The following is a 21,928-nucleotide window of genomic DNA, read 5'->3' as shown; positions in this document are numbered from 1 at the left end:
TATTTTGTCTTTAGATTGATGGTATAAAGTCAAAGTACTCCGTCAAAAAGTTACTTGATTTTTCACCTCTGACATGATTGCATCCCAAAGTGACATTTCTAAGATATTATAGAAGATTAAGTGAATTCATTCTGTGCCTCTTTCGCTGGCACATAACTTCCACAAAGGTTGGGACTTTTTTTCCCGTTGCTGTTAGTCTAGTGCTTAGACGCTCAACAAATATTTGTTGAATGAGTAAAGTGAATGCCAGGGTTGAGCTGTGCCCTGAGAAAGCTTATGAAGCAAGTCGCACCTGGCAGAATCTCACAACCTGGTAGGCTTAGAACAGAGTGTGCTCCTCCTCAAGGCTTTGGGGGTGGGGGGTGGAAGATTGGGAAAACGTATAACCCCAGAAGGTGAGCACTAGGGCTCTGGAGGTATTCAAGGAGTTGGAGAAGCCACAGGACGAGGCATCCTCTTCGGGCTGACGGACCGTGGCAAGTCCAAGTCCGCACCAAGTGGCTAAGTTGGGGTCCAAGCTGTGTGCTCCGAGCGTTTGAACGTCTGAAGTCGGCCCCTCAAGGCAGGCGCTTTGGACCTGCTGCTAATACAGAGCTGCATTCAGATAGGGATGCCGGGAGGCGATTGAGCGTGCCCTGCCCAAGCCGGGATCAGAGGCGCAGCGAGTCCCGCATGCCGGCAACCCAGAGGCCACGCTTCCCGGTAAACCTAACTTCCGGGTCCCGATCCAGGCGTCCAACCGCTCTCAACAAGTTCCGTCTTCGGCTGTCCAGAACAGATGCCATGCGCTGATTGGCCATATTTGAAGCCCCGCCCTAGCGTCGAAGTCTCCTGTAAACTCGGAGTTCCGACGCCTGCACGAGCCTTGGGACTCTCAGTTTCCTATTGGACCACCAGCTTCCAATCGGAAGGGTTTCTGAACCTCAGTCTTCCGGCGGCGCAGGCTATTGGCGGACAGGATGGGGGCGGAGCCTGAGATCGCCCGGCCCCTCCCGGGGGTTAGGTGAGGACCTGCGGGAGAACCCCGCGACCCAGAGGCTTCGCGTCGGCCCTGGCTTCTCTCCCCGCCTCCGCGGGTGAGTCTGCGCGGGACCCCGCGCCCTCTCCCAGCGCTCGCCCAAGTGCGCTTGCGCAGCAACAGCCGCCGGCCCGTGTCCCCCTTTCCTGTTTTCCACGCCTTCTCCCTTCCCCTCCCCCGCCCCGACCTGCCGCCCCTATCGCTCCCTAGGCCCTTTAGCGGGGTCTCCCCAGTCCCAATCCTCCCCCCACCCCGTCCCCATCCCCCAGGATCCTGGCGCCTCAGCCGCAAGGCCTGTGCCTCCGCGAGCCGCGATGTGCGTCCTCTCAGAGCCTGTGGGCCTCCCTGCCTTCAGGACCCTCCATTTCCTCCACACAGGCCCCCGCCTCCTGCAGAATGACGCTGGACGTGGGACCGGAGGATGAGCTGCCCGACTGGGCCGCGGCCAAAGAGTTTTACCAGAAGTACGACCCTAAGGATGTCATTGGCAGGTGAGGCCACTGCCAGGGAAACGGAGGTCCGGAGAAGTTGGGTCCTCGCCAGGATATTTCTAAATGGGAAAGGTCAGCGGTTAGTAAGGGAACGTTTGGAGACTAGATTCTTAATCTGGGTCAACCCCTAATTTTTCAGTTTATTCATTGATGTGCTTTACGAACGTAGTTAAGTACCTACCGTTTGCCAGACAAAGCTAAAACGGGAGTTGGGTAGAAGAGATGCTTATGCCCTGGAAATACTCCAAGTGACTGAGAGAGACCTGTGAACATCACAAAGTACCAGGCTGTGTAAAAAGTGTTGTGGGGGTCTCAGAAAACCACAGCTTCCCAGAAGAGGTGATACTGGGTCTTGCAGGATGAGTAGGAGTTCAGCACGCAGGGAATAAAGGAAGGCATCACCTGTTGAAGCAGTGGCAGGTATGTTTATTCATTGAAGGTTTCCTAAGCATGTAGAGTGTGTTGGGTGAATGGTGCTAAGCACTTGGGATACAAGACCCACAAGGTTCCTGTTCTCCTCAAAATTATGTTCTAGTGGTAGAGACAGACGATAAACACGAAAACAAGATAAAATTCAACATACGTGCTATGGAGAAAATAAACGGGGACGGAATGAGAGTAATTAATGCAGCTGAGACCTGAAGGATGTGAATGAACAGAGCATGAGATGAGGCAGGATATGAGGTTGGGCAAGTAAGTTTGCAAACTCATCCTAGAAAAAGTGCTACGTACCTCATTGCTGAATATCACTACGGTCACCTTTGAAGTACTCCCCCTGGGAAGCTATGCACTGACGCCAGCACCTATTCCACCCTTCAAAACAATTTCAGAACTCTTTTTCTCGAATGGCCATCAGAGCTGTTGCCGTATTCCCTTTGATGGCCTGAATGTCATCCAAATGTCTTCCTTTCAACATTTCCTTTATCTTCGGGTAAAGAAAGAAGTCACTGGGGGCCAGATCAGGTGAGTAGGGAGGGTGTTCCAATACAGTTATTTGTTTCCTGGGTAAAAACTCCCTCACAGACAGTGCCGTGTGAGCTGGTGCATTGTTATGACGCAAGAGCCATGAATTGTTGGCGAAAAGTTCAGGTCGTCTAAATTTTTCACGCAGCCTTTTCAGCACTTCTAAATGTAACAGTAAACTTGGTTAACTATTTGTCCAGTTGGTACAAATTCATAATGAATAATCCCTCTGATATAAAAAAAGGTTAGGAACATTGTTGCAACAAGTTCACGAACTTAATTGTCAGACCCGGTATATTCCGGGCAGAGGGAACAGCAAGTGCAAAGGCTCAGGTAGGAAAGGCCTATTTAGGATTGAGGAGCACAGTGGCTAGAAGTGGGAAAAGGAGGAGGAAATTAAATGTGGAGAGGTGAGGAGAGGTAAGGTCTTAGGCTACGATAAGTAATTTAACTTTTAGTGAAACTGGTCATTTCAAACAAGGTAGTAACATGATATGCTTTACAGTTCTGTGATTTGTGGGCTAGGAACTTAACCTTTCCATGCCTTGGTTTCATCATGGTAATTGGGAATAAAAATAGATCATACTTTGTAGGTTGCTGTGAGGATGGAAAGAGTTAACATGATACTCTTAGCACACTTCCTTGCACATGGTGAAGTGCTCAATACAGATGTGTTATTACAGTTAAAGAAGAACATTCTGGCTCTTATGTAGAGAAGGATAGGAGCGGGCAAGCATGGAAGCACAAAGACCAGTTAGGAAGCTACTGATTCATGCAGATGAGTGGTGGTAATGGTTTAAGACTGGAGTGGTGGTGGCAGAGATGGAGAAAAGTGGATAGATATAGGCGGTGGTCTGAAGGAGACTTGATACAGTTTACTGAAAGATTGGATATGAACCATGAGGGACAGGGAAGTAAACAAGAATAACTTCTAAGGTTTGGATTTGAGCACTTGAGTACCATTGACTAAAATGGAGAAGACTGAGAAGGATCATATTGTGGGGAGGGGCGGGCAAGTCTAAATTTCCGTTTTGGAAATGTTTGAGATACACAGCTGGAACTGTCCTTTGGGTCTGTGAGTCTGGAGCTCAAGGGAGAGAGCTGGGCTAGAGCTATAAACTTAGGAGGCATCAGCATAGGCTGTAGTTGGCGAGAGAACATAAACAGAAATGAAAGGGGCTGAGCTCAGGACCCGGAGCGTGTTTCCTGAAGGGGTTGGAGGAGGAGGAACCAGCAAGGGAGACTGAAGAGATGCTGTCTGTGAGTTAGAAAGAACTCAGGAAGAAAGTGCTTCTGGAAGGTCGGCATGGTCTGCTGCAGCAGATGCTGCTAAGGCCAGGAAAGCGGACTGGATGTGTGCATTAGATTTGTTCAGACTCTAGATATGTTGTAGATATCACATGTAGATGTCAAAAGGCCATTGTAATCAGGAATTCTGGAGAGAAGTGAAGGCTCAGGACTGTGTAGCAGGAGTCATTTACACATAGTTGGTATTTAAAGCCCCTGGGACTGGATGGAGATCACCAGGGTTTCTGTACCAGGGAAGGGAGGGTTCATGGAGGCAAGGAAAACCCTTAGGGAAGAACAGTGGTTCCACTTGTAAAAAATGTTGTATGTATGTGGCAGAGGTCTCCAGCTTCTGAGAGTCATTAAAAGATGAGTAATGGTTAAACTTGGGCCTCAGATTCAGACTTTCTTAGGGGTCAGGGAAGAAATGAAAACTGAAGTGGCTGTAAGACAGTTGGAAGTGGTGAGCATTGTGGCAGCTGAAGGGTTCGTCTCCCACCAGAGATGTGGATTCAGATTTGTAAAGAACATGGCACTGACCGAAATGTCATGGATCTATGGTCTGCGTCTGGCCAGAGGGTCAGTAGTTTGCATCCTGTGATTGAACTGGATGTGGTGACAGGCATTGCGGGCAGGAGGCCATGCGCTCACAGCAGTAAGGCTGTGCAAATGGCAGCCAGGGAACCAGTACAAAATGTGGTGTGAGCGTAGACCCTGGAGATATCAGTGCCTTAGCCTGAGCTGTGTGTAGGCTCGTGTGGAGTTGGTGACATAGCCCAAGCGAGGAAACCCCTGTCTGGGACTTTCTCTTTATAAGCTAGGTGGGCTTTCCTGGCTGTGCCCCATGGATGCCTTCTCAACATCCCTTCAAGATCCTGTTGGCCACATTTCAGAGCTGGCGAAGTGGAAGCCCAGAGACTTATGTCCATGGGTCACCTGGAGGTTAATTAGTGGTGAATTGGGGCCTGAACCAAAGTCCCCTGATTCTCGACTTTGGTGTTCTAGTCAGAGAGAGGCCTACTATTTATTTAGAGCCTCCTGTACTTGAGGGGAACGTCAGGATTTTGAACTGTGGGGTAGTCGGGAAGTGGAGTCAAATTTGGAGGGAGCCCCAGATCGTTTCCTCCCACTTTCTCCTTGTGGGTTTAGGGCAAGGAGCAGCTTCTGTGGCTCAGTGGGGAACAGACTTGCTCAGTAGGATCAGCCATGGGCAGTTTGAGGCTGGGACCCCTGCCTGCCTTCCTAGGAGCTCGGTGTTGCCCCGTGCTGGTGCCCAGGTGGCTTGCTAAGGCTACTGTGAAGCCGCGTAGACCAGGATGAGCTGCTCAGGAGGCTGCTTGTCCAGTGCAGTGTGTGCGGACGCTGTGGCTCCATGTAGGGAGACAAGGGCAGGAGCCCTGCCTGACTCACATGCTGTCTGGCTCTGGCAGAGGAGTGAGCTCTGTGGTCCGCCGATGTGTTCACCGAGCTACTGGCCATGAGTTTGCTGTGAAGATCATGGAGGTGACGACCGAGCGACTGAGTCCTGAGCAGCTGGAGGAGGTGCGGGAAGCCACGCGGCGAGAGACGCAAATCCTTCGCCAGGTCGCTGGCCACCCCCACATCAGTGAGGCTGCCTTCCCCGCTCCCTTAGCGAGCCCCACCTCCTGCAGGCCCTGCCCAGCCCCTGCCACCCCCCGCCCCTCCCTCAGCATGGCCAGCCTTTGGGTCCCTGCTGCCTCCTGTGGTTCCTTCCTCCCCAGTAACGGCCTGGCCCGCCACTGCCTCAGGGTGGAATGCCCTTTAATGCACGTCGTTCCTTCCCATCTCTGTCTCTGCCTTTCTGCCTCTTTCCCCAGTCACACTCATCGATTCCTACGAGTCTTCCAGCTTCATGTTCCTGGTGTTTGACCTGTGAGTATCCTCCTGCCCCATCTCAGAAGCTGCCTCATCTCCATGCACGGCCCCAGCCTCACGTGCAATGGGCTGACCACCACCCTGTCACACTCCCCTCTGCTCCAGCCAGGACCTGCCCCCCAGCCTCTGGCCCAGCCTGGCCCCTTTCCTGGGTGAGGCAAGTTCAGGACTAATAGTGATCAGTGAAGTTTTTAGGGTCTTTAGGACCCAAGGGGCACTGTTGCAGCCCTTCATGGTTAAAGGTTAGCGGGAAGACAGGGCTGATGTAAGAGGGCCCAGGAGCTGACCGCTTGTGAAGCAGACTCACTAACCTCATGTTTATAGCGCCATGGACTGGTGTCTGTCTGCCTGGCAGGGCTTTTTCCGGTCAGTCTGAATCTGAATGTCAGACGTTACATGATAGAATGCCAACCAGTTGCAAAGGCACTTCAAAGGGAATGGTTCAAATACCAACTATTTAAGAGAGGCCCTTGGAAAAAATGCACAGTCTTCCTACAGAAATGACCCTCAGTGGAAGTTCAAGGGGAGCTAGGAAGCGTCTGTTTTACCATCATGCAACTTTGCAGAACAAGGATAACTCTCCAAAACAATACCCAATGTGTTTTTCATATTCCAAGGTGTAACGCAATTATAACCTCAAATTTTTAAAAGAAGACAAAATATAGGCAAAATTCAAAATAAAGTCCTATTTAATTTTTTTGCCACTATTAACTGAAATTTTGGTCAAGGACCTCCTGTAAATTACTGGCACAAGAAGGCACTTATTCTTGCTGAAATAGCCCCCTTGTGGCACAGCACGTCGTTCCGCTGCCAGCCCACTGGGCCACACCGCCCTGCATTCGGCTCCCTTTGGAGTGCTGTCCCAGACTCTAGTTTGTCACAGAGGGATCTCTGCTGGCCTCTTATCTGTGAGCACTGGCTTATTTCTCATTCCCCACTGTGGGGACACCTACCTGCCAACCATTCCGTCCCTTAGGATGCGGAAGGGAGAGCTGTTTGACTATCTCACAGAGAAGGTGGCCCTCTCCGAAAAGGAAACCAGGTAATGACTGAGCCTGCAGCCCCTCGGTGACCAGGGAGTGGGGGGCTAGGGACAAGCAGAGGAGACTACGCATCCCACCCCACCCCACCCATCCCCAGGTCCATCATGAGGTCTCTGCTGGAAGCAGTGAGCTTTCTCCATGCCAACAACATTGTGCACCGAGACCTGAAGCCCGAGAATATTCTCCTAGATGACAATATGCAGATCCGACTCTCAGATTTTGGGTTCTCCTGCCACTTGGAACCTGGCGAGAAGCTCCGAGGTGAGGGGGCCTGGGCCTGAGACTGGTGGGCTGGGTATGAACCCTGTGTCCCAGGTGCCAAGGAGGGGAAGTTGCTGAGCACATGCCATTTGCCCTCTGGGTACAAAGTCTTGTATGCAGCTCAGAGTGGGTATCTTGACCCGGGGAGGATGGAGACAGAAAGGTAGACAGGTGAGTGGCACACAGCAGGGCTTGGAGGAAGGAGCACCTGATTTAGCTGGAGGGACCCATGGAGCAGGGGCTCCGGAGCTGAGCCTTGGGAGGCTGGGCCTATCCCAGGAGGAAAAAGGGGGAGAGGCGGGATAATGGGGCTGAGCTGTACTTTTGGTGTCTGGCGGAGACAGAACCAGTGTGCTGCCTAGGTGCCAAGAGGGGCCTGATGGGGACAGATGGCACTTCTCACCTGGGACGCTGGGACTCAGGCTCACCCCACGTTAATATTTTGTCGTGCCAGAAATATTCCTGGTGCAAATGGAAAAGTAAAGTTGAACTACAGGACACCCCCCACTTCCCGAGCTGTTACTGTGCTGCCTTCTGTCCCTCAGTGGCTTCACCATTTACTGGCCACTTACTGTGAGCAAGGCCCCACTCTGAGTCCCTACATGGCTGATTTCTCTAGATCCTCTCATAGCTGTTTTGAGATAGATGGGATTTGTGTCCCCATTTTATAGATGTGTACTGATTAACCCAAAGTCACGTAGCTGGGGCTTGAACTTGGGCAGCCTGACTCCAGAACTCATGCTTAAGCTGTGCATGTGCACGTCTAATGGATGCTGTGCTGTTTCCCTCTGGGCTCCTAGATACTTGTCCTCGTTTTGGAATCACCTTGCCCCGCCTACTCTACTCTCTCCCTGGGCTTGGGGATTTCAGGCTTCACTTGAAAGCTCTAGGTCAACTCAGAGCCCTTGCATTCTGTTCTTTGCTCCCTTCCTAGCACATGTCTTCCACTGTTTCTTGCTTGCTTCCTGGTAGACAGTTTGGTGAGGGCACACATAACTCTCCTGGGGCCGGTGTGTTGCTCCGTACGTGGTAGGCAGTAAATCCTTAGGGTAGAATGAGTTCCCAAGATACTCACTTTCAGTTTTGGCTCTTAGATCTCCTGGAAGTGTGCTATGCAGTGCAGTTGGAAATTGCTGGGGTGGAAGAATTGTGCCTGGAGTGGTGGAAGAAACTAAAAATCCAGGCTTGGATTGAGTCATGGGGGCTCCACTGTAGGAGACGACTTGATCCTGAGGTCATAATGGGAGCCAGGGTCGGGCTTTGAACAGGGAACTCACCCCATGTGTGCTTGGAGGGGTCCCACACTACCTCTCGTCCCCCCTGGTTTCCCCTTACTCTGCTAACCAGAGTAAATTCTAGGAGGAATAGGTTTGGGCAGGAAGGAACGCAGAAAAGATACGTGTGTTATGTGAAATATTTGTATGTGAAAACGTGGTGACGTGCTGTATGAGGAGGGGGTGGGTCGACTGTGTGGGGCCTTGAAGGCAATTTGAGTCAGTTTTTCTCAAAAAGGTGTTCAGCAGGGTCAGGGTCTAGTACTGGGACTTGGCAGGGGCTGGTGACATGCTACCCACCTCAGCCCTCTCTCCCCAGAGCTGTGTGGGACCCCAGGGTATCTAGCACCAGAGATCCTTAAATGTTCCATGGATGAAACCCACCCGGGCTACGGCAAGGAGGTCGACCTGTGAGTTGTGGTGTCCCCTGCCCTCTCGTGCGCCCTTCAGCCCTGCGTCCTGCCTGACCGCCTCTCTTTCCTAGCTGGGCCTGTGGGGTGATCCTGTTCACACTCCTGGCCGGCTCGCCACCCTTCTGGCACCGGCGTCAGATCCTGATGTTACGCATGGTCATGGAGGGCCGCTACCAGTTTAATTCCCCTGAGTGGGACGACCGGTCCAACACCGTCAAGGACCTGGTGAGTTGGGGCCATGGGGCGAGGGAGGAGGCCCGAGAGCTGCTGCTCACGCCCTGGCATCCCCCCAGATCTCGAGGCTGCTGCATGTGGATCCTCTGGGGCGCCTGACTGCCGAGCAAGCCCTGCGGCACCCCTTCTTCGAGCGCTGTGAAGGCAGTCAGCCTTGGAGCCTCACCCCCCGTCAGCGCTTCCGGGTAGGTCTGAGTGCCCGGGCTGGGCCTGTTGTCCCGTCACCCATCTCCCATGGTGGGTGCTGCACTGCAGCTCACTTTCCCCTCAGGTGGCAGTGTGGACAGTGCTGGCTGCTGGGCGCGTGGCCCTAAGCTCCCACCGAGTTCGGCCGCTGACCAGGAGTGCGCTGGTGAGGGACCCTTATGCGCTGCGGCCAGTACGGCGTCTCATCGACAGTTGTGCCTTCCGCCTCTACGGGCACTGGGTGAAGAAGGGCGAGCAGCAGAATCGGGCGGCCCTCTTCCAGCACCAGCCCCCTGGGCCGCTCCCTTCCATGGGCCCAGAAGAGGAGGGGGACTCAGCCGCTGTCACGGAGGATGAGGCCATGCTGGCGCTGGGCTAGCACCCCAGTCCTGGGGAATCACGGAAGTAGGACTCTCTAGGAGCAGGATTTCTATCATTCCAACCATTCTGGGCTCTGTCCAGGCCCGCCGCTTATCACATTATCATAATGACCAACCCGGTAGCCCCACGCCCACTGGCCAATGCTTTGAGATCAGAGCTGAGGTGGAAGGGAGCTGCTCAGAAGGCCACGCCTGGTTGTCTTAGTGCTGCGTATGCAATAAAAGCTGTTACATGCCCAGGAGAGCAGTGCCCTGTGTCTGATGTCTGGCCTGGGCAGGGAAGCCCAGGGGTGTTCAGAATGGGAGGACGGAGACGAGGCCGCTGTGGCCAGGCCTTTATTGGGGAAAACACTGGGGGTCACTTGGCTTTGCTCTTGCCTTTGCCTGGCGGCGGCTGGAAGAGCTGCTCCAGCGCAGTCAGCTTGCTGCTGAGCCTCTCCTCACTGGCCTGGAGCCGCTCCTCCACCAGCTGCTGGAGCTGCACCAGCTCCTTGTTCAGCTGGCTCTTGATGTAGGTGCAAAGGATGGCAACCTGGCCTGCAGGGCGGGGAAAGAGCACATCAGGGGAGATGCCACTTGGGGCTGAAGGATACCCCAGTTGGGCAAACAACTTCCAAGATGCCCCTGGGGGCTACGCAGGTGGCAAATGTCAGCCAGCCCTCCTGGGAGAGGTGGGCAGAACAGCTGTGCCCTCCTCTGTCTGCTTAGCAGCTTAGCAGCTGCTTGGCAGATGATTTAACCTTTCTGTGCCTTAGTTTCCTCCCGTGTAAGATGTGGGTACTGGCAGCACCTGGCATCTAGGATTGAGGGAGGATGAAATGGGTTAATATGTGCAAAGTACTTAAAACAGGGCTTGCCTGGAACACAGTGTTGCCAGATAATGTGCTGGCTATTACTGGCCGTTCTGGGGCTCCCGCCTCATCCCGAGCAGCTGTGCTTTTATCTGTTTGTCATCTTGGACTTCTGCATGAGGACTCATTTGCAGAAAGGACACCAGGACAAAAACAGAAAGCCTGAAGTCCCAGTGTGGTCTAAACCCTTGGTTTTATACCTGCCCACCAAGGTCGGGGAACCCCGGCCCTCCAGGTCCTCACTTGGCTCCTGCTCTGGCTCCTCAGCTGTTTCTGGTTCCTCCTCCTGCTGGGTGACTGCTCGCTCCTCCGCCTCCTTGGAGCCTTCTTTCTCTGCAATCCAGAAGCAGGAAGAGGCATGAGGCTTCAGACCCAGGCCCAGCCCTGGACCAAACATTCTCCCCTACCTGTCTCCTCTAGTGAGAGCTGGGGTAGCTGCAGCCCCACGTACGTCAAAGACAGATCCAGCCGTACCTGGGAGGAGGAAGAGAGCGGCTGCGGAGGGCATCTGCAATGAGGGAAAGGGGAATAAGGGCTGTCTTGGTGCCCAGGGCCCAGTACCTGGGGTGTGAACACGTATTTGTAGAGCTTGAAGTGGCGGAAGTAGGTGTTGACCACATAGTCTGCTAGGGCCAGCAGCTGCTCCTCCTTAAAGAGGTTGATACTGAAGGGGGGCCGCTGTGGGAGGGACTGGGAGTTAGAGGACTTTGCTTCAAGTGCCTGGCAGTCCAGGAGCAGGGAGAGCCCAGTGTGGCCCTCAGGGGACGGGGAGGCTGATGAGTGTGAGACAGGGCTGGAGACTGGGCTGACCTAGTTTGGGGGAGGCAGGGTTCAGGTCAGGGGAACTGACCCTGACTCCATGGCAAAAAAGAACACTGGTGAAGTAGCGGTAGCATTCCTCCACATTGCCCAAGGGGGTTGCTGAGAGGGAAAGCGAGATGTAACGGTGAGTCCCTCTGATGATCACTCATTCATTTCACTCAACAGTGACTGATTGAGTAGTAGCTTCACAAATGGACAGAGGGAGGTTTAAGAGCTGGCATGTTTCGTTGGTGTGCTCTGCACATACTGAGTACCCGCTAGTACTGTTCTGGGCACTGAACAGGGCACCAGGGTCCTGCCCGTTAGAGGCTCAGATCCTAGTGCCATGACACACAGTTAACCAAGAAATACGTAATTCCAGCTCTTGTTAAGTATCCTGAAGAAAACCAGTGCTGGGGACAGGGGGAAAAGCAAAAGCTATTTTACCGAGCACTGCGCATTTATTTATATTTCTCAGAACAGTCTCATAAACTTAGTGCTATATCCTTATTTTAAAGGTGAAACAACTGTGGTAACACTGCCAGTAACGGCAGAACAGGTCCAGGTGGTTATCCCCCTACTTATGCTTCCCCTGGTCGCTTGTGCTATCAGCCTCTTTGTCCCTGGGCTCAAACGTCCAGTAGCCGCCTCCTCTCACCAACACAGGCCTGGTGGAGATCCTGGAGCAGGGCACAGGCCGCTGACATCTGCTCCGGTGAGAAACTCTGCTGGCGGCAGAAGATAAGTGCGTGGGAGAAGAGGTCCAGAGTGATGGCATCCCGCAAGCCCCGCTGAGGGAAGCCTAGCCCCAACAGCTCGGCCAGTGCCCTCGGGAGGGAGAGAGGAAAAGAGGGAGGAGCGAGTGACAAGAGGAGCCTCCTTCCAGGCATTCCTCTTGGCCTCCCAGTCCACCCCAGCCTTTCTCACAAGCAGGCTCCACCTCCCTTCCCTACCCCCCCATACTCCATCAAGTCCTCAGTGTTGGCGGTCTTCTCCAGTCTGTGCATGGAATGGATGTCCAGGTACTTCCTGTCACAGGAAAGAGGAGAGAAGGTGTTAATGGCCTTTATGCACTAGTCGCGTAGCAGGGTTAGAGCACTGTACTGGGAACCAGGAGACCTTAGTTTGCCACTTGGCTTGTCCACTAACTTACTGGGTAGACAAGCCACTTCCTTCTCTGGGTATGACCTAAATGAACTCTTAAGGATCCTCTTCAATATAAAGCCTAGGTTCAGGAAGCTTGAGTTCTTGTCTCTGTTCTGTCGCTCCCTTGTTGTGACCTTGGGCAATCTCCCCCAACTCCCGGCCCCTGCCATGGGCCTCAGTGTCCCCATTGTACAGTGCTCCAGAGTAGCTGTGCTACTCTATCTACATCCTCAGTCTCTGGCTCCTTCCCACACTCTCTGGCCTGCAGAAGCAGGAGAGCTGCTTCTAGTCACCTTGGGGAATTGCCTCGGTCTCACCTGTAAAGTGGGGATGCCCCTGGCTGTTGGGGAGGTACTAAAGGAATAATGCGGTAGTGAAGTGTAACTTTCCGCCAAGGCTCTCACACTCACCACATGCAGATCCGGGGCCGGGGCAGCGGAGGCTGCGAAGAGAAAGCGGATTGGACCAGGACCCTAGTCCCTGGCCCATAGCGAACCTCCAGCGGGACTGAGAACTCGCCACCTTGCCTTCTCATCTTAAGGGCTATGAACGAGCAACGCCGGCGGGCCCAAAGTCCTACTATTCATAAGCGTATTAAAAATCGGGGTCACACACTCGCCTTTTAACCAAGGCAGACCAGGAAACGTCTTGAATGTTAGTAAACATAACGACGGGCGGCGCCCCACCGGGGAGTCCTTTTAATAAACATTCATGAGCCGACCACTCTGCCCCGTACTCACCGGGAACAAGTTCACTGCAGGATCTTCATCCGCTCCCACTGAGGCCGTAGTCCCCAACTCGGTCCGCACACCTGTGCCCACAAGCGTGGCCGACTCCTCCACTGAGCTGAGGTCCTCGGGTTCCCGCCACAGCTCGGAGGGCTGTACCAGCTCCGACTGCATTCTCAGTCCCTGGAATAGGCTGGACTTCTGGCGGATCATCTGGTCACCGCTCCGCGCCGCAGTCGCTGTCCAGCCTCTGTGCTTAGACCATCGATTTTCCGCCTGAACTTCTAAGGCCTGACCTGTGACCGTTGCTAAGGGGCTCGGGGGAAGAAGATAAAGTGTGATGCTCTCGCCAATCAGTGAGAAAGAGAATGCGCGTGCGTAGTAAGTTGCTAAGTGCACCCGTTTGCCTGTTTCAAAGTTGCTCACAGGAGAGGCAGGCGCTGTTATTCGGAGTGGGCGGTGAGTATGTGGTGTCGGCTGAGGGTATGCGGTGTCAGTTACCATGGGAACTGTCTTCTGGCCAATCACCGAGAGGAAGAGGAGGTGTTCTGGAAGAAACCAAACCAGACCCGAGAGGCGGGACGAAGAATGACCAATAGAAACATGAAATGAAGCTCCGCTACATCCGGAACAGCCTCTGGCGCCTGCGCCTGCGCTCTGTGCTGGGGGAGCCCGGTGATGTCCGGTGAAATCCAAGATGGTGGCGCTGGGTTGAATTCGCTGCCGGTGAGGGGCCCGGGGCCGGTGGGGGTGGGATTCAGCAGATGTGTGCGGGGGAGGATTGGGCCGCGGAGCACGGGCCGCGTCCACATCTCTGCTCTCTGTCCTCAGCAGGTGACGGAAGCGCCACCGCCACCCGCCTGACGTCCCTCGGGAGACGCTGCGCCTCTCCTTGCCGTCGCGGCCATGTCTGGGCCTGGCAACAAACGCGCCGCCGGCGACGGGGGCTCGGGCCCCCCGGAGAAGTTGAGCCGCGAGGAGAAGACCACAACCACTCTCATCGAGCCCATTCGTCTGGGGGGCATCTCTTCCACGGTTCGTGGGCTCCCGCCCCAGCCGTCACGATTTGCCAGAACCCCATCTCCGTGCTCCTCCCAAATCGTCCAGAACCTTTCCCCAAGTTTAGCAGGATCCAGTTCACAAAACACTCGGTCGTAAGAAACCAAGGACACGACGTCTGCTTTCCCTTTACAGATAGGAAAACAGACTCCTGAAGGCCGTGTGCCTTCTCAGAGACTCCAAAGTTAGGAAGAGGCAGACGCGGAGGGCTGCCCTCCTCACAGCCAGGACAGGCTCTCTGGGGTGGGGGAGGTCTGAGCCTTTTTAACTCCTGTTGGCAGTTAGTGTGTGTGGGGGGGATACCCACCCCCTTGTCCCACCCATGCCATTCGCTTCCCTTTGTGTCTCTGCCCTTGGTTTCTCGGGCCCTGGTGACTCTCCTTAGCCCCTTTGTTTCTTTGGTAGGAGGAGATGGACCTGAAGGTTTTGCAGTTCAAGAACAAGAAACTAGCAGAGCGGTTGGAGCAACGACAGGCTTGCGAAGATGAACTCCGAGAACGAATTGAGAAGCTGGAAAAGCGGCAGGCCACTGATGATGCCACACTGCTCATTGTCAATCGCTACTGGGCCCAGGTGGATGCCCCTCTGCTTTCCAAGACCTGGCCTTGATCAGCTGCCAGTCCTCAGACTCCTCTGCTGGGAATGGAGTGTCATGCTGAGAAGCACCTGAGGGACTCATAACATTTTTGGTGCTTTCTCCCTTCAGCTGGATGAAACTGTGGAAGCCCTTCTCCGACACCATGAGAACCAGGGGGAGCTGTCTTCAGGGACAGAGGTGCCTGGGACCCAGGAGGGGCCGACATGTGACGAGACTCCTCTCACAGATCCAGGGACATCGGAACTAAGGGGTAGGACCACAGCCGTAGGCTCTGGGGAGCTTAATGAAGTTCTGGGAAAGGTCCTGGAGAGGAGGGGACTCTGATGTTAGGCTCCTGAATCCCACACATGCACACAAAATTGATTTCATGTTTGAGCAGCCGAGTGCAGTGAGTAAGAACACAAGCTTTGAAAGCTGAGTGACATGGTTCATAGTGCAGTTTGTGTGTTTTTTTTGTTTGTTTTTGGGGTTTTTTTGTAGAGGGCAGTGTCACTGGCCCTCACATGTGGGATCCGAACCAGGGCCCTCCGGCGTCCCAAGCCAGTTCTCAACCATCACGCCACCTGGCCGGCCCTGCAGTTTGTGTTTTGACACTCAGTTCAAAAAAGTATTAATGTTGAGTGTTGACTATATGCTTGGCACCGGTCTAGACTCGAAGGAGACAGATAAACAAAAAGAAACACTATTCCTGTCTTTAAGGGGAAAGCCGTTATAAACCACAAGTAAGAAGAATAGGGGCCCCTGAATGGGAACTGGTGTTTGTGATTCTAATTGAGATTGGGAAGTGTGAGAGGGCTTCCCTGGGAGAGTGATTTGGGAACTCTGTGGCCTTGGGGAAATGACCTCATTGATCTCGTTCCACTTTCAAGGTGGGGATGAGTGTTCTACAGGCGTTGGTTGTGTTGGTGCAGTGAGCCGTGGAGTGTTAAGGGGCGCAGTCTGGAAACTGGTGCAGAGCAGCGGTAACTGCTGCTGTTATCCTCATGTTGGTCTGTTCCTCCCTCCTAGAGACACTGCCAGTGCAGCTGCGGCCCCCACTCAGTGAGCCAGCCTTGGCTTTTGTGGTGGCCTTGGGCGCCAGCAGCAGCGAGGAGGTGGAGCTGCAGCTGCAGGACCGCATGGAGTTCTCCAAGGCAGCCGTGTCCCATGTCGTGGAGGCCTCAGACCGCCTGCAGCGCCGGGTGGAGGAGCTGTGTCAGCGAGTGTACAGCCGAGGTGGGTTCTCTGTGCCCTCACCCAGAGCTGTCCATCCCTGTTTGCTTCTCCATGATGGCCCTCAATGCCCCTAGTCTAGCAGCAGCCAGAATCCCCAAAGGAATAAATCATCCCTGCTCTGGGGAAGGGTTAAGTTGTAGATGGGGTCTCTGGCCTTGATTCCTGAAGTTGAACTCTTAAAGAGACAGGGAGAGGAGTTGTTGATTTTAGGGGGGCCACCCCCTTCAGGCTAGTTATCTCTCTAGAGCACTCTGCACAAATCTTGGTGGCGGTTGCAGCTTCACGGGCATATTAGGAAGTTCCCAAGCTTCGCAGGCAGACAGTCTTCTCCCAGCCTTAGTTCTCTCACTCTAGCCTGGGTATTCTGAGCAGATGACGCTCCTCTCTGAGCTGGTTTCCTCCTTTGTACAGTGGGGATAAAGACTCCTGGCTTTGTCATGAGACATTGGCAAGACAGCTGGTGGATCACACTGGGCACATAGCTGACTCCGGAATAAGTTAGGACTTTTCCTCACTGCCCTGGACTTGACTCTTACCTGAGCCCTGCCTTCTCAGGGGACACTGAGCCCCCCGGTGAGGCGGCTCAGGCACATACCCGAGAGTTGGGCCGTGAGAACCGGCGACTACAGGACTTGGCCACCCAGCTACAGGAGAAGCACCACCGAATCTCACTGGAGGTGGGTGTCGGGTTTAGGGGATGGGATTAGAACCAGGGCAGGGTTTGGGTCAGCTGGGCACCCAAGGATCTCACGGAGCCAAGTTCCTTTGTCTCAGCCTCTGCCCTCTGTTTTGTCCCTAGTACTCTGAGCTCCAGGATAAAGTGACATCCGCAGAGACCAAGGTGCTGGAGATGGAGACGACAGTTGAGGACCTGCAGTGGGACATTGAGAAGCTGCGCAAGCGTGAGCAGAAGCTCAATAAGCACGTGGCAGAGGCCTTGGAGCAGGTGGGCTCGGGTGCCGTCTGTGGCCAGACCAGGGCCCTGGAACCTGCTCCTTCCTCCATATTCACCTGCCTCTCTTCTTCACAGCTCAACTCTGGCTACTACGTGTCCGGGAGCTCGTCGGGCTTCCAGGGGGGCCAAATCACACTCAGCATGCAGAAGGTCAGCACGCCCTCCATCACCCTTCCTCTATCCCTGACATTCTCCATAGAGTTAAGGACAGGCATCCAGCTGAGATCTCGGAGGCCCTTCCCTGCCACTTGAGCTGTTTTGTTTTATTCATACACAATTATATTTAGTAAGTGATTGCTGAACATTTAGTGCCAGGCACTCTGCTAGGAAGCAGGCATATTGGAGAACAAAAGACAGAAATCAAAGCTGCCGTGGAGCTCAGGTGCTAGTTGGGGTAACTGACAGTAGACAAAGAAAATTCAGTGGGTTATAAATATATATAGCACAAAGGAAAGCAGAGAAAAGAGGGAAACAGCAGTGTGTGAGAGGCAACTGGGATTCTTAGCTGAGGGCTGAAGCAGAGCCTTGCTGAAAGGGTGCATTTCACCACTGTCTCATTCCTCGCCCTGCCTTTGCTCTCTCACCTCTGGGCTGTCGCACATTGTCTTGGTGCCATGAGGATCACTGTGCCCCGTTTCCTTTTCCTTCGGCTTTTGGGAAGGCTTCCCTGACTCTATGTCAGTTACAAGCCTGGTTCCCAGCACTGCCCATGCAGTTCTGAATTTTCTCCTACTTGCCTGGGAGCTTTTAGGAAAGTACTTGGGTCTGGCTTGTCCGTGGGGCTTCAGAGTGTGTCACTACCACACACATAGAGGACCTTGGGTGGCTTATGGTGGCGATGGGGAAGCATGCCTTCTGGCCTGGCCCCCATAGCCCTTCCCACCTTCCAGTTTGAGATGCTGAATGCAGAGTTGGAGGAAAACCAGGAATTGGCCAATAGCCGCATGGCAGAGTTGGAGAAGCTACAGGCTGAACTTCAGGGGGCTGTGCGGACCAATGAACGCCTCAAGGTGGGCTGTGTTTGGGGTGGGAGGCAGGGGAGGGCCCGAGCCTGGAACGGGCTGAGCCTGACCCTCTCGCCGCTCACTGTGGTGTGCCTCTGCCCTCAGGTGGCCCTGCGGAGCCTTCCCGAGGAGGTAGTACGGGAGACAGGGGAGTACCGGATGCTGCAGGCCCAGTTCTCCCTGCTGTACAACGAGTCGCTGCAAGTGAAGACTCAGCTGGATGAGGCCCGCGGACTACTGCTGGCCACCAAGAACTCCCACCTGCGACACATCGAGCACATGGAGGTGTGGCCCTGGGCTGGGGTGGGGGAGGGGGGGGGGTAAGGGCCAGACCCAGGTCAGGGCCAGGGGGCCCTGGGAATAAACATTTAGGCCCTGAACCTGGGGTAGGGGGCTTGCCGGTGGGAGCCGAGGGCCAGCGTGGATCCTTAATGCCTCAACCCACAGAGCGATGAGCTGGGGCTGCAGAAGAAGCTGCGCACAGAGGTCATCCAGCTGGAGGACACGCTGGCCCAGGTGCGCAAAGAGTACGAGATGCTGCGCATCGAGTTTGAGCAGAACCTGGCAGCCAACGAGCAGGCGGGTATGTAGCGAGGGCCGCTGGAGGAGGCCCCCCTGGGGAGGCCGGGCCTGGTGTGGGTCCTGCTCACCCAGACGCAGGGGGCTAAGCCCTGTGGAAACGCACCACACATGCCACCCGGCTCCAGGGCCGGCCTGAAGGGTCACCTCAGCTGAGGCAGATGATAGAGCTGGATTAGTCAGGTCACGAGCTGTCAGCCCCTGGCCTGGCTCTGCTTCTCGGGCCTTCCACCATCTCTCAGAGATACTGGTTCACTTTGCAAAGATTTAGGGACCACCACCTACAAGCCAGGCTGTGTTCTAGATGTTGGGATTTATACCAGTGAACAGAACGTGGAACTCCGCTGGTGTGGAGAATGTTATGTGGGGAGCCAGGCCATAGAGAAGAAGAAATAGAACCTGTATGTTAGACAGTGACAAATACACCAAGAAAAATAAAGCAGGGAGGGAAGATAGCAAGTGTTAGGAGAATAGTGTTGCGATTTGGGGTAGGGAGGCCAGAGAGATGTGTAACTGAGAAGGTGACATTTGTCTAAATATCTGAAAGTGGATGACTTACTTTGTGAACGTTACAGTTATGTGCTTCTTTGAAGGAAATTTGGAAGTATTAAAAAAGTTGCATTAGCAGAAATAACATAGACAGTGTTACTCCGAGTTACATTTGGGTGAATTTTTTCCAAGTCTATGTTATTTACTTGGATGACTCCCTCCCTGTTAGGCCTCAGATCCCCTCTTCAGAGTGGGCATGATGGCTCTGGCCCTACCTCTCTCCCCACTGAAGGCCTGGGCCCTGACCCAGGGGCCAGTCTGACCTTCGTTCCCACCCTCCCCCAGGGCCCATCAACCGGGAGATGCGCCATCTGATCAGCAGCCTCCAGAACCACAACCACCAGCTGAAAGGGGATGCCCAGCGGTACAAGCGGAAGCTGCGGGAAGTGCAGGCTGAGATCGGCAAGGTGAGGAGGTAGCTGCCTAGGAAGGCCGTGGCTAGACTCCAGGAGCCTGGTCACCTCAGCCCCGTTATCTCCTGTTTTCTGCAGCTCCGGGCCCAAGCCAGTGGCACTACCCACTCCATCCCCAGCCTGGGCCATCCGGAGGACTCTGGCCTTAGTGCTCCAGTCCCAGGGAAAGAAGAGGGTGGGCCAGGTCCTGTCAGTGTCCCTGATGGCAGAAAGGAGATGGCGTCAGCGCCTGGTGCCACCGTGACTACCTCGTCCGTGAAGAAGGAGGAACCGGTGCCCTCTGAGGAAGAAGCCCAGGCCCTCACTCCTGGGGCCCAGGGCCCTTCCTCCCGAGGCCGAGAACCCGAGGCCAGACCCAAGAGGGAGCTTCGGGAACGGGAGGGGCCTGGCCTGGGATCCCCATCTGTAGCCTCAGCGCTCTCAAGAGCTGATCGGGAGAAGGCCAAGGTCGATGAGGTCAAGAGGAAGGAGTCAGAGCTCCTGAAAGGCCTCCGAGTCGAGCTCAAGTGAGGCCCCAGCCCCGCCGCCTCCTTGGCCCTGCCCGTGGCCTGCAGCCCTCCTCACCGGGCTTCCCCCTGTGCCTCCCTCAGGAAGGCCCAGGAAAGTCAGAAGGAGATGAAGCTGCTGCTGGACATGTACAAGTCAGCACCCAAGGAGCAGCGGGACAAGGTGCAGCTCATGGCGGCTGAGCGCAAGGCTAAGGCCGAGGTGAGGACAGGAGGGACTGGCGTGGCCTGGGGGGCGTGCAGACAGGCTGCCCAGGGCCGGCTTATTGGAGCGGAGCCCATGGTCAGGAGGAGCATGACACGCCAGTCCTGGTTCTGATGCTGCAGGTCGATGAGCTGCGGAGTCGCATCCGGGAGCTGGAGGAGCGGGACCGGCGGGAGAGCAAGAAGATAGCTGATGAGGACGCCCTGCGACGCATCCGGCAGGCGGAGGAGCAGATCGAACACCTGCAGCGCAAGCTGGGCGCCACCAAGCAGGTGCGGCCCGGGGTCCTGTGTCCCAGCGCATGTCCTGCATACCCCCTGCATCCCAGCGCACATCCTGTATCCCCCCCTTGGGTCCAGCACACGTCCTGTGTCCCCCACGCTCTCTGCTTGGCCTTCTTTCCCCGGGTCCCATGGCCACCTGTCCCCCTGCGCCTCCCACTGCAGGAGGAGGAGGCTCTGCTGTCAGAGATGGACGTGACGGGTCAGGCTTTTGAGGACATGCAGGAGCAGAATGGGCGGCTGCTGCAGCAGCTGCGGGAGAAGGACGATGCCAACTTCAAGCTGATGTCCGAGCGGATCAAGGCCAACCAGATTCACAAGCTGCTGCGCGAGGAGAAGGACGAGCTGGGCGAGCAGGTTCTTGGCCTCAAGTCGCAGGTACAGCCGCTGGGCCTGCCGGGTGGGATGGAGGGGCCGGAGGGATCCCAGCACTGACTCCCTCACGTCCTCAGGTGGATGCCCAGCTGCTGACTGTGCAGAAACTGGAGGAGAAGGAGCGGGCCCTGCAGGGCAGCCTCGGGGGTGTGGAGAAGGAGCTGACCCTGCGCAGCCAGGCGCTGGAGCTCAATAAGAGGAAGGTGAGGCTGGGCTGCGGGCGGGCACCAACACTTCCTGTGCCCACCCCGGCTCAGGTCGTCCCTATGCAGTTGGATTTCAGCCTCACAGTAGTCCTGTGATGGTTTTGTTACTGTGCCCCTTCCAGAGGGAGGAAGCTGAGGCTCAGCAGGTGAAACCCACACCCTGATCCCTGTGTTAGTTAGCTGTGAAAGGGGGTACTGATTCCTATCACGTAGTTGTAATAAACCTAAGAAATTTCTAGCTCTTGGTAAAGGCTTAAGATGGACATTGATGTTTCTCTTTCCTCACTGGCCTTTTTCCTCCTGCTTCTTGTATGCGTTCATTTGTTCATTTATTCAGTCTTACAGCTGCCCTTGCTCTGTATGCCAGGCCCTGGACTGAGTGCTGGGGACCCTGGAAACGAGGGGCCTAGTGAATGTGGGGACTTCCAGTCTTGAGGGACAGATAACAAGCCAGTAATCTCACAGATAAAATAATTTTATTATATATCATGGTTAGTCTTACGAAGAACACTAAGGTGCTGTGAAAGAAAAACAGGAGACCTTTGGGCTGAGGAGTACAGGAAACAAGTGTGTGTGTGTTGGGGGAGTGGGGGACAGAGGAAGGATCCCTGTGAACATGCAGAGACGGGAGCACATGTGCAGGTGAGAAAGTGGCAGCATAAGGGAGACTAAGAGTTGGGGGGAGGGAGGAGTGTTGAGAGGTCAGGAGGCAGAACCAGTTCCAGTGGCCATACTGGACCTGATCCCCAAAGCAGGAGTCACTGGGACGTTGGACATGAGCATCTGTGGACCATGACACTGCGTGTCTGGCTCCCTGGGCTCAAGGGATGGTGCCCTGTCCCTGTCTCACCCCCCTCAGGCTGTGGAAGCGGCCCAGCTGGCCGAAGACCTGAAGGTCCAGCTGGATCACGTGCAGACGCGGTTACGCGAAATCCAGCCCTGCCTGGCAGAGAGCCGGGCTGCGCGAGAGAAGGAGAGCTTCAATCTCAAGCGGGCTCAGGTGCGGGGGGG

The 21,928-nt window shown here is 54.9% G+C and overlaps 3 protein-coding genes across 19 annotated transcripts in view; 2 read left to right on the top strand and 1 right to left on the bottom strand.

Moving 5' to 3' along the window:
• The first annotated feature begins 1,026 nt into the window (after positions 1 to 1,026).
• Positions 1,027 to 9,688, top strand: PHKG2 (phosphorylase kinase catalytic subunit gamma 2). Its single transcript, XM_019628528.1, has 10 exons — positions 1,027 to 1,076; positions 1,397 to 1,509; positions 5,190 to 5,365; positions 5,598 to 5,652; positions 6,632 to 6,697; positions 6,796 to 6,959; positions 8,553 to 8,643; positions 8,718 to 8,871; positions 8,940 to 9,065; positions 9,152 to 9,688. Exons 2-10 carry the CDS (start codon positions 1,415 to 1,417, stop codon positions 9,443 to 9,445), a joined length of 1,221 nt encoding a protein of 406 aa, XP_019484073.1. The 5' UTR covers positions 1,027 to 1,076; positions 1,397 to 1,414; the 3' UTR covers positions 9,446 to 9,688.
• Positions 9,689 to 9,780: 92 nt separating this feature from the next.
• On the bottom strand, positions 9,781 to 13,448 carry CFAP119 (cilia and flagella associated protein 119). 16 transcript variants are annotated; one of them, XM_019628532.1, is made up of 9 exons: positions 12,985 to 13,448; positions 12,655 to 12,686; positions 12,062 to 12,127; positions 11,757 to 11,926; positions 11,148 to 11,218; positions 10,859 to 10,975; positions 10,705 to 10,771; positions 10,541 to 10,630; positions 9,781 to 9,983 (listed from the first exon to the last, which is right to left on the bottom strand). In XM_019628532.1, the coding sequence occupies exons 1-9, from the start codon at positions 13,183 to 13,185 to the stop codon at positions 9,805 to 9,807; spliced, it is 993 nt and encodes a 330-aa protein (XP_019484077.1). In that variant the 5' UTR covers positions 13,186 to 13,448; the 3' UTR covers positions 9,781 to 9,804. The 16 variants fall into 16 exon arrangements, with proteins under 16 accessions (XP_019484077.1, XP_019484078.1, XP_019484076.1 ...); XM_019628533.1 differs by having other exon boundaries at positions 10,705 to 10,975; positions 11,757 to 11,823; positions 12,052 to 12,127; XM_019628531.1 differs by having other exon boundaries at positions 10,498 to 10,630; positions 10,705 to 10,975.
• Positions 13,449 to 13,607: 159 nt separating this feature from the next.
• RNF40 (ring finger protein 40) overlaps positions 13,608 to 21,928 on the top strand; it is an 11,794-nt gene continuing 3,473 nt past the window's right edge. Inside the window, exons 1-18 of one of the 2 annotated variants that reach the window (XM_019628613.1) lie at positions 13,608 to 13,698; positions 13,804 to 14,007; positions 14,437 to 14,604; positions 14,738 to 14,879; positions 15,638 to 15,844; positions 16,400 to 16,521; positions 16,644 to 16,790; positions 16,875 to 16,949; positions 17,690 to 17,809; positions 17,909 to 18,088; positions 18,251 to 18,386; positions 19,217 to 19,338; positions 19,423 to 19,850; positions 19,935 to 20,052; positions 20,178 to 20,327; positions 20,502 to 20,714; positions 20,789 to 20,914; positions 21,777 to 21,917. In XM_019628613.1, coding sequence (XP_019484158.1) covers positions 13,879 to 14,007; positions 14,437 to 14,604; positions 14,738 to 14,879; positions 15,638 to 15,844; positions 16,400 to 16,521; positions 16,644 to 16,790; positions 16,875 to 16,949; positions 17,690 to 17,809; positions 17,909 to 18,088; positions 18,251 to 18,386; positions 19,217 to 19,338; positions 19,423 to 19,850; positions 19,935 to 20,052; positions 20,178 to 20,327; positions 20,502 to 20,714; positions 20,789 to 20,914; positions 21,777 to 21,917 — 2,724 coding nt within the window. In that variant the 5' untranslated portion in view covers positions 13,608 to 13,698; positions 13,804 to 13,878. The remainder of the gene's footprint in view (positions 13,699 to 13,803; positions 14,008 to 14,436; positions 14,605 to 14,737; positions 14,880 to 15,637; positions 15,845 to 16,399; positions 16,522 to 16,643; positions 16,791 to 16,874; positions 16,950 to 17,689; positions 17,810 to 17,908; positions 18,089 to 18,250; positions 18,387 to 19,216; positions 19,339 to 19,422; positions 19,851 to 19,934; positions 20,053 to 20,177; positions 20,328 to 20,501; positions 20,715 to 20,788; positions 20,915 to 21,776; positions 21,918 to 21,928) is intronic. The other variant, XM_019628614.1, reaches the window with a different exon arrangement.

Source organism: Hipposideros armiger, unplaced genomic scaffold (genome assembly GCF_001890085.2).
Source record: "Hipposideros armiger isolate ML-2016 unplaced genomic scaffold, ASM189008v1 scaffold_799, whole genome shotgun sequence".
Classification (NCBI taxonomy): domain Eukaryota; kingdom Metazoa; phylum Chordata; class Mammalia; order Chiroptera; family Hipposideridae; genus Hipposideros; species Hipposideros armiger.
This window is presented reverse-complemented; position numbering and strand designations above follow the sequence as displayed.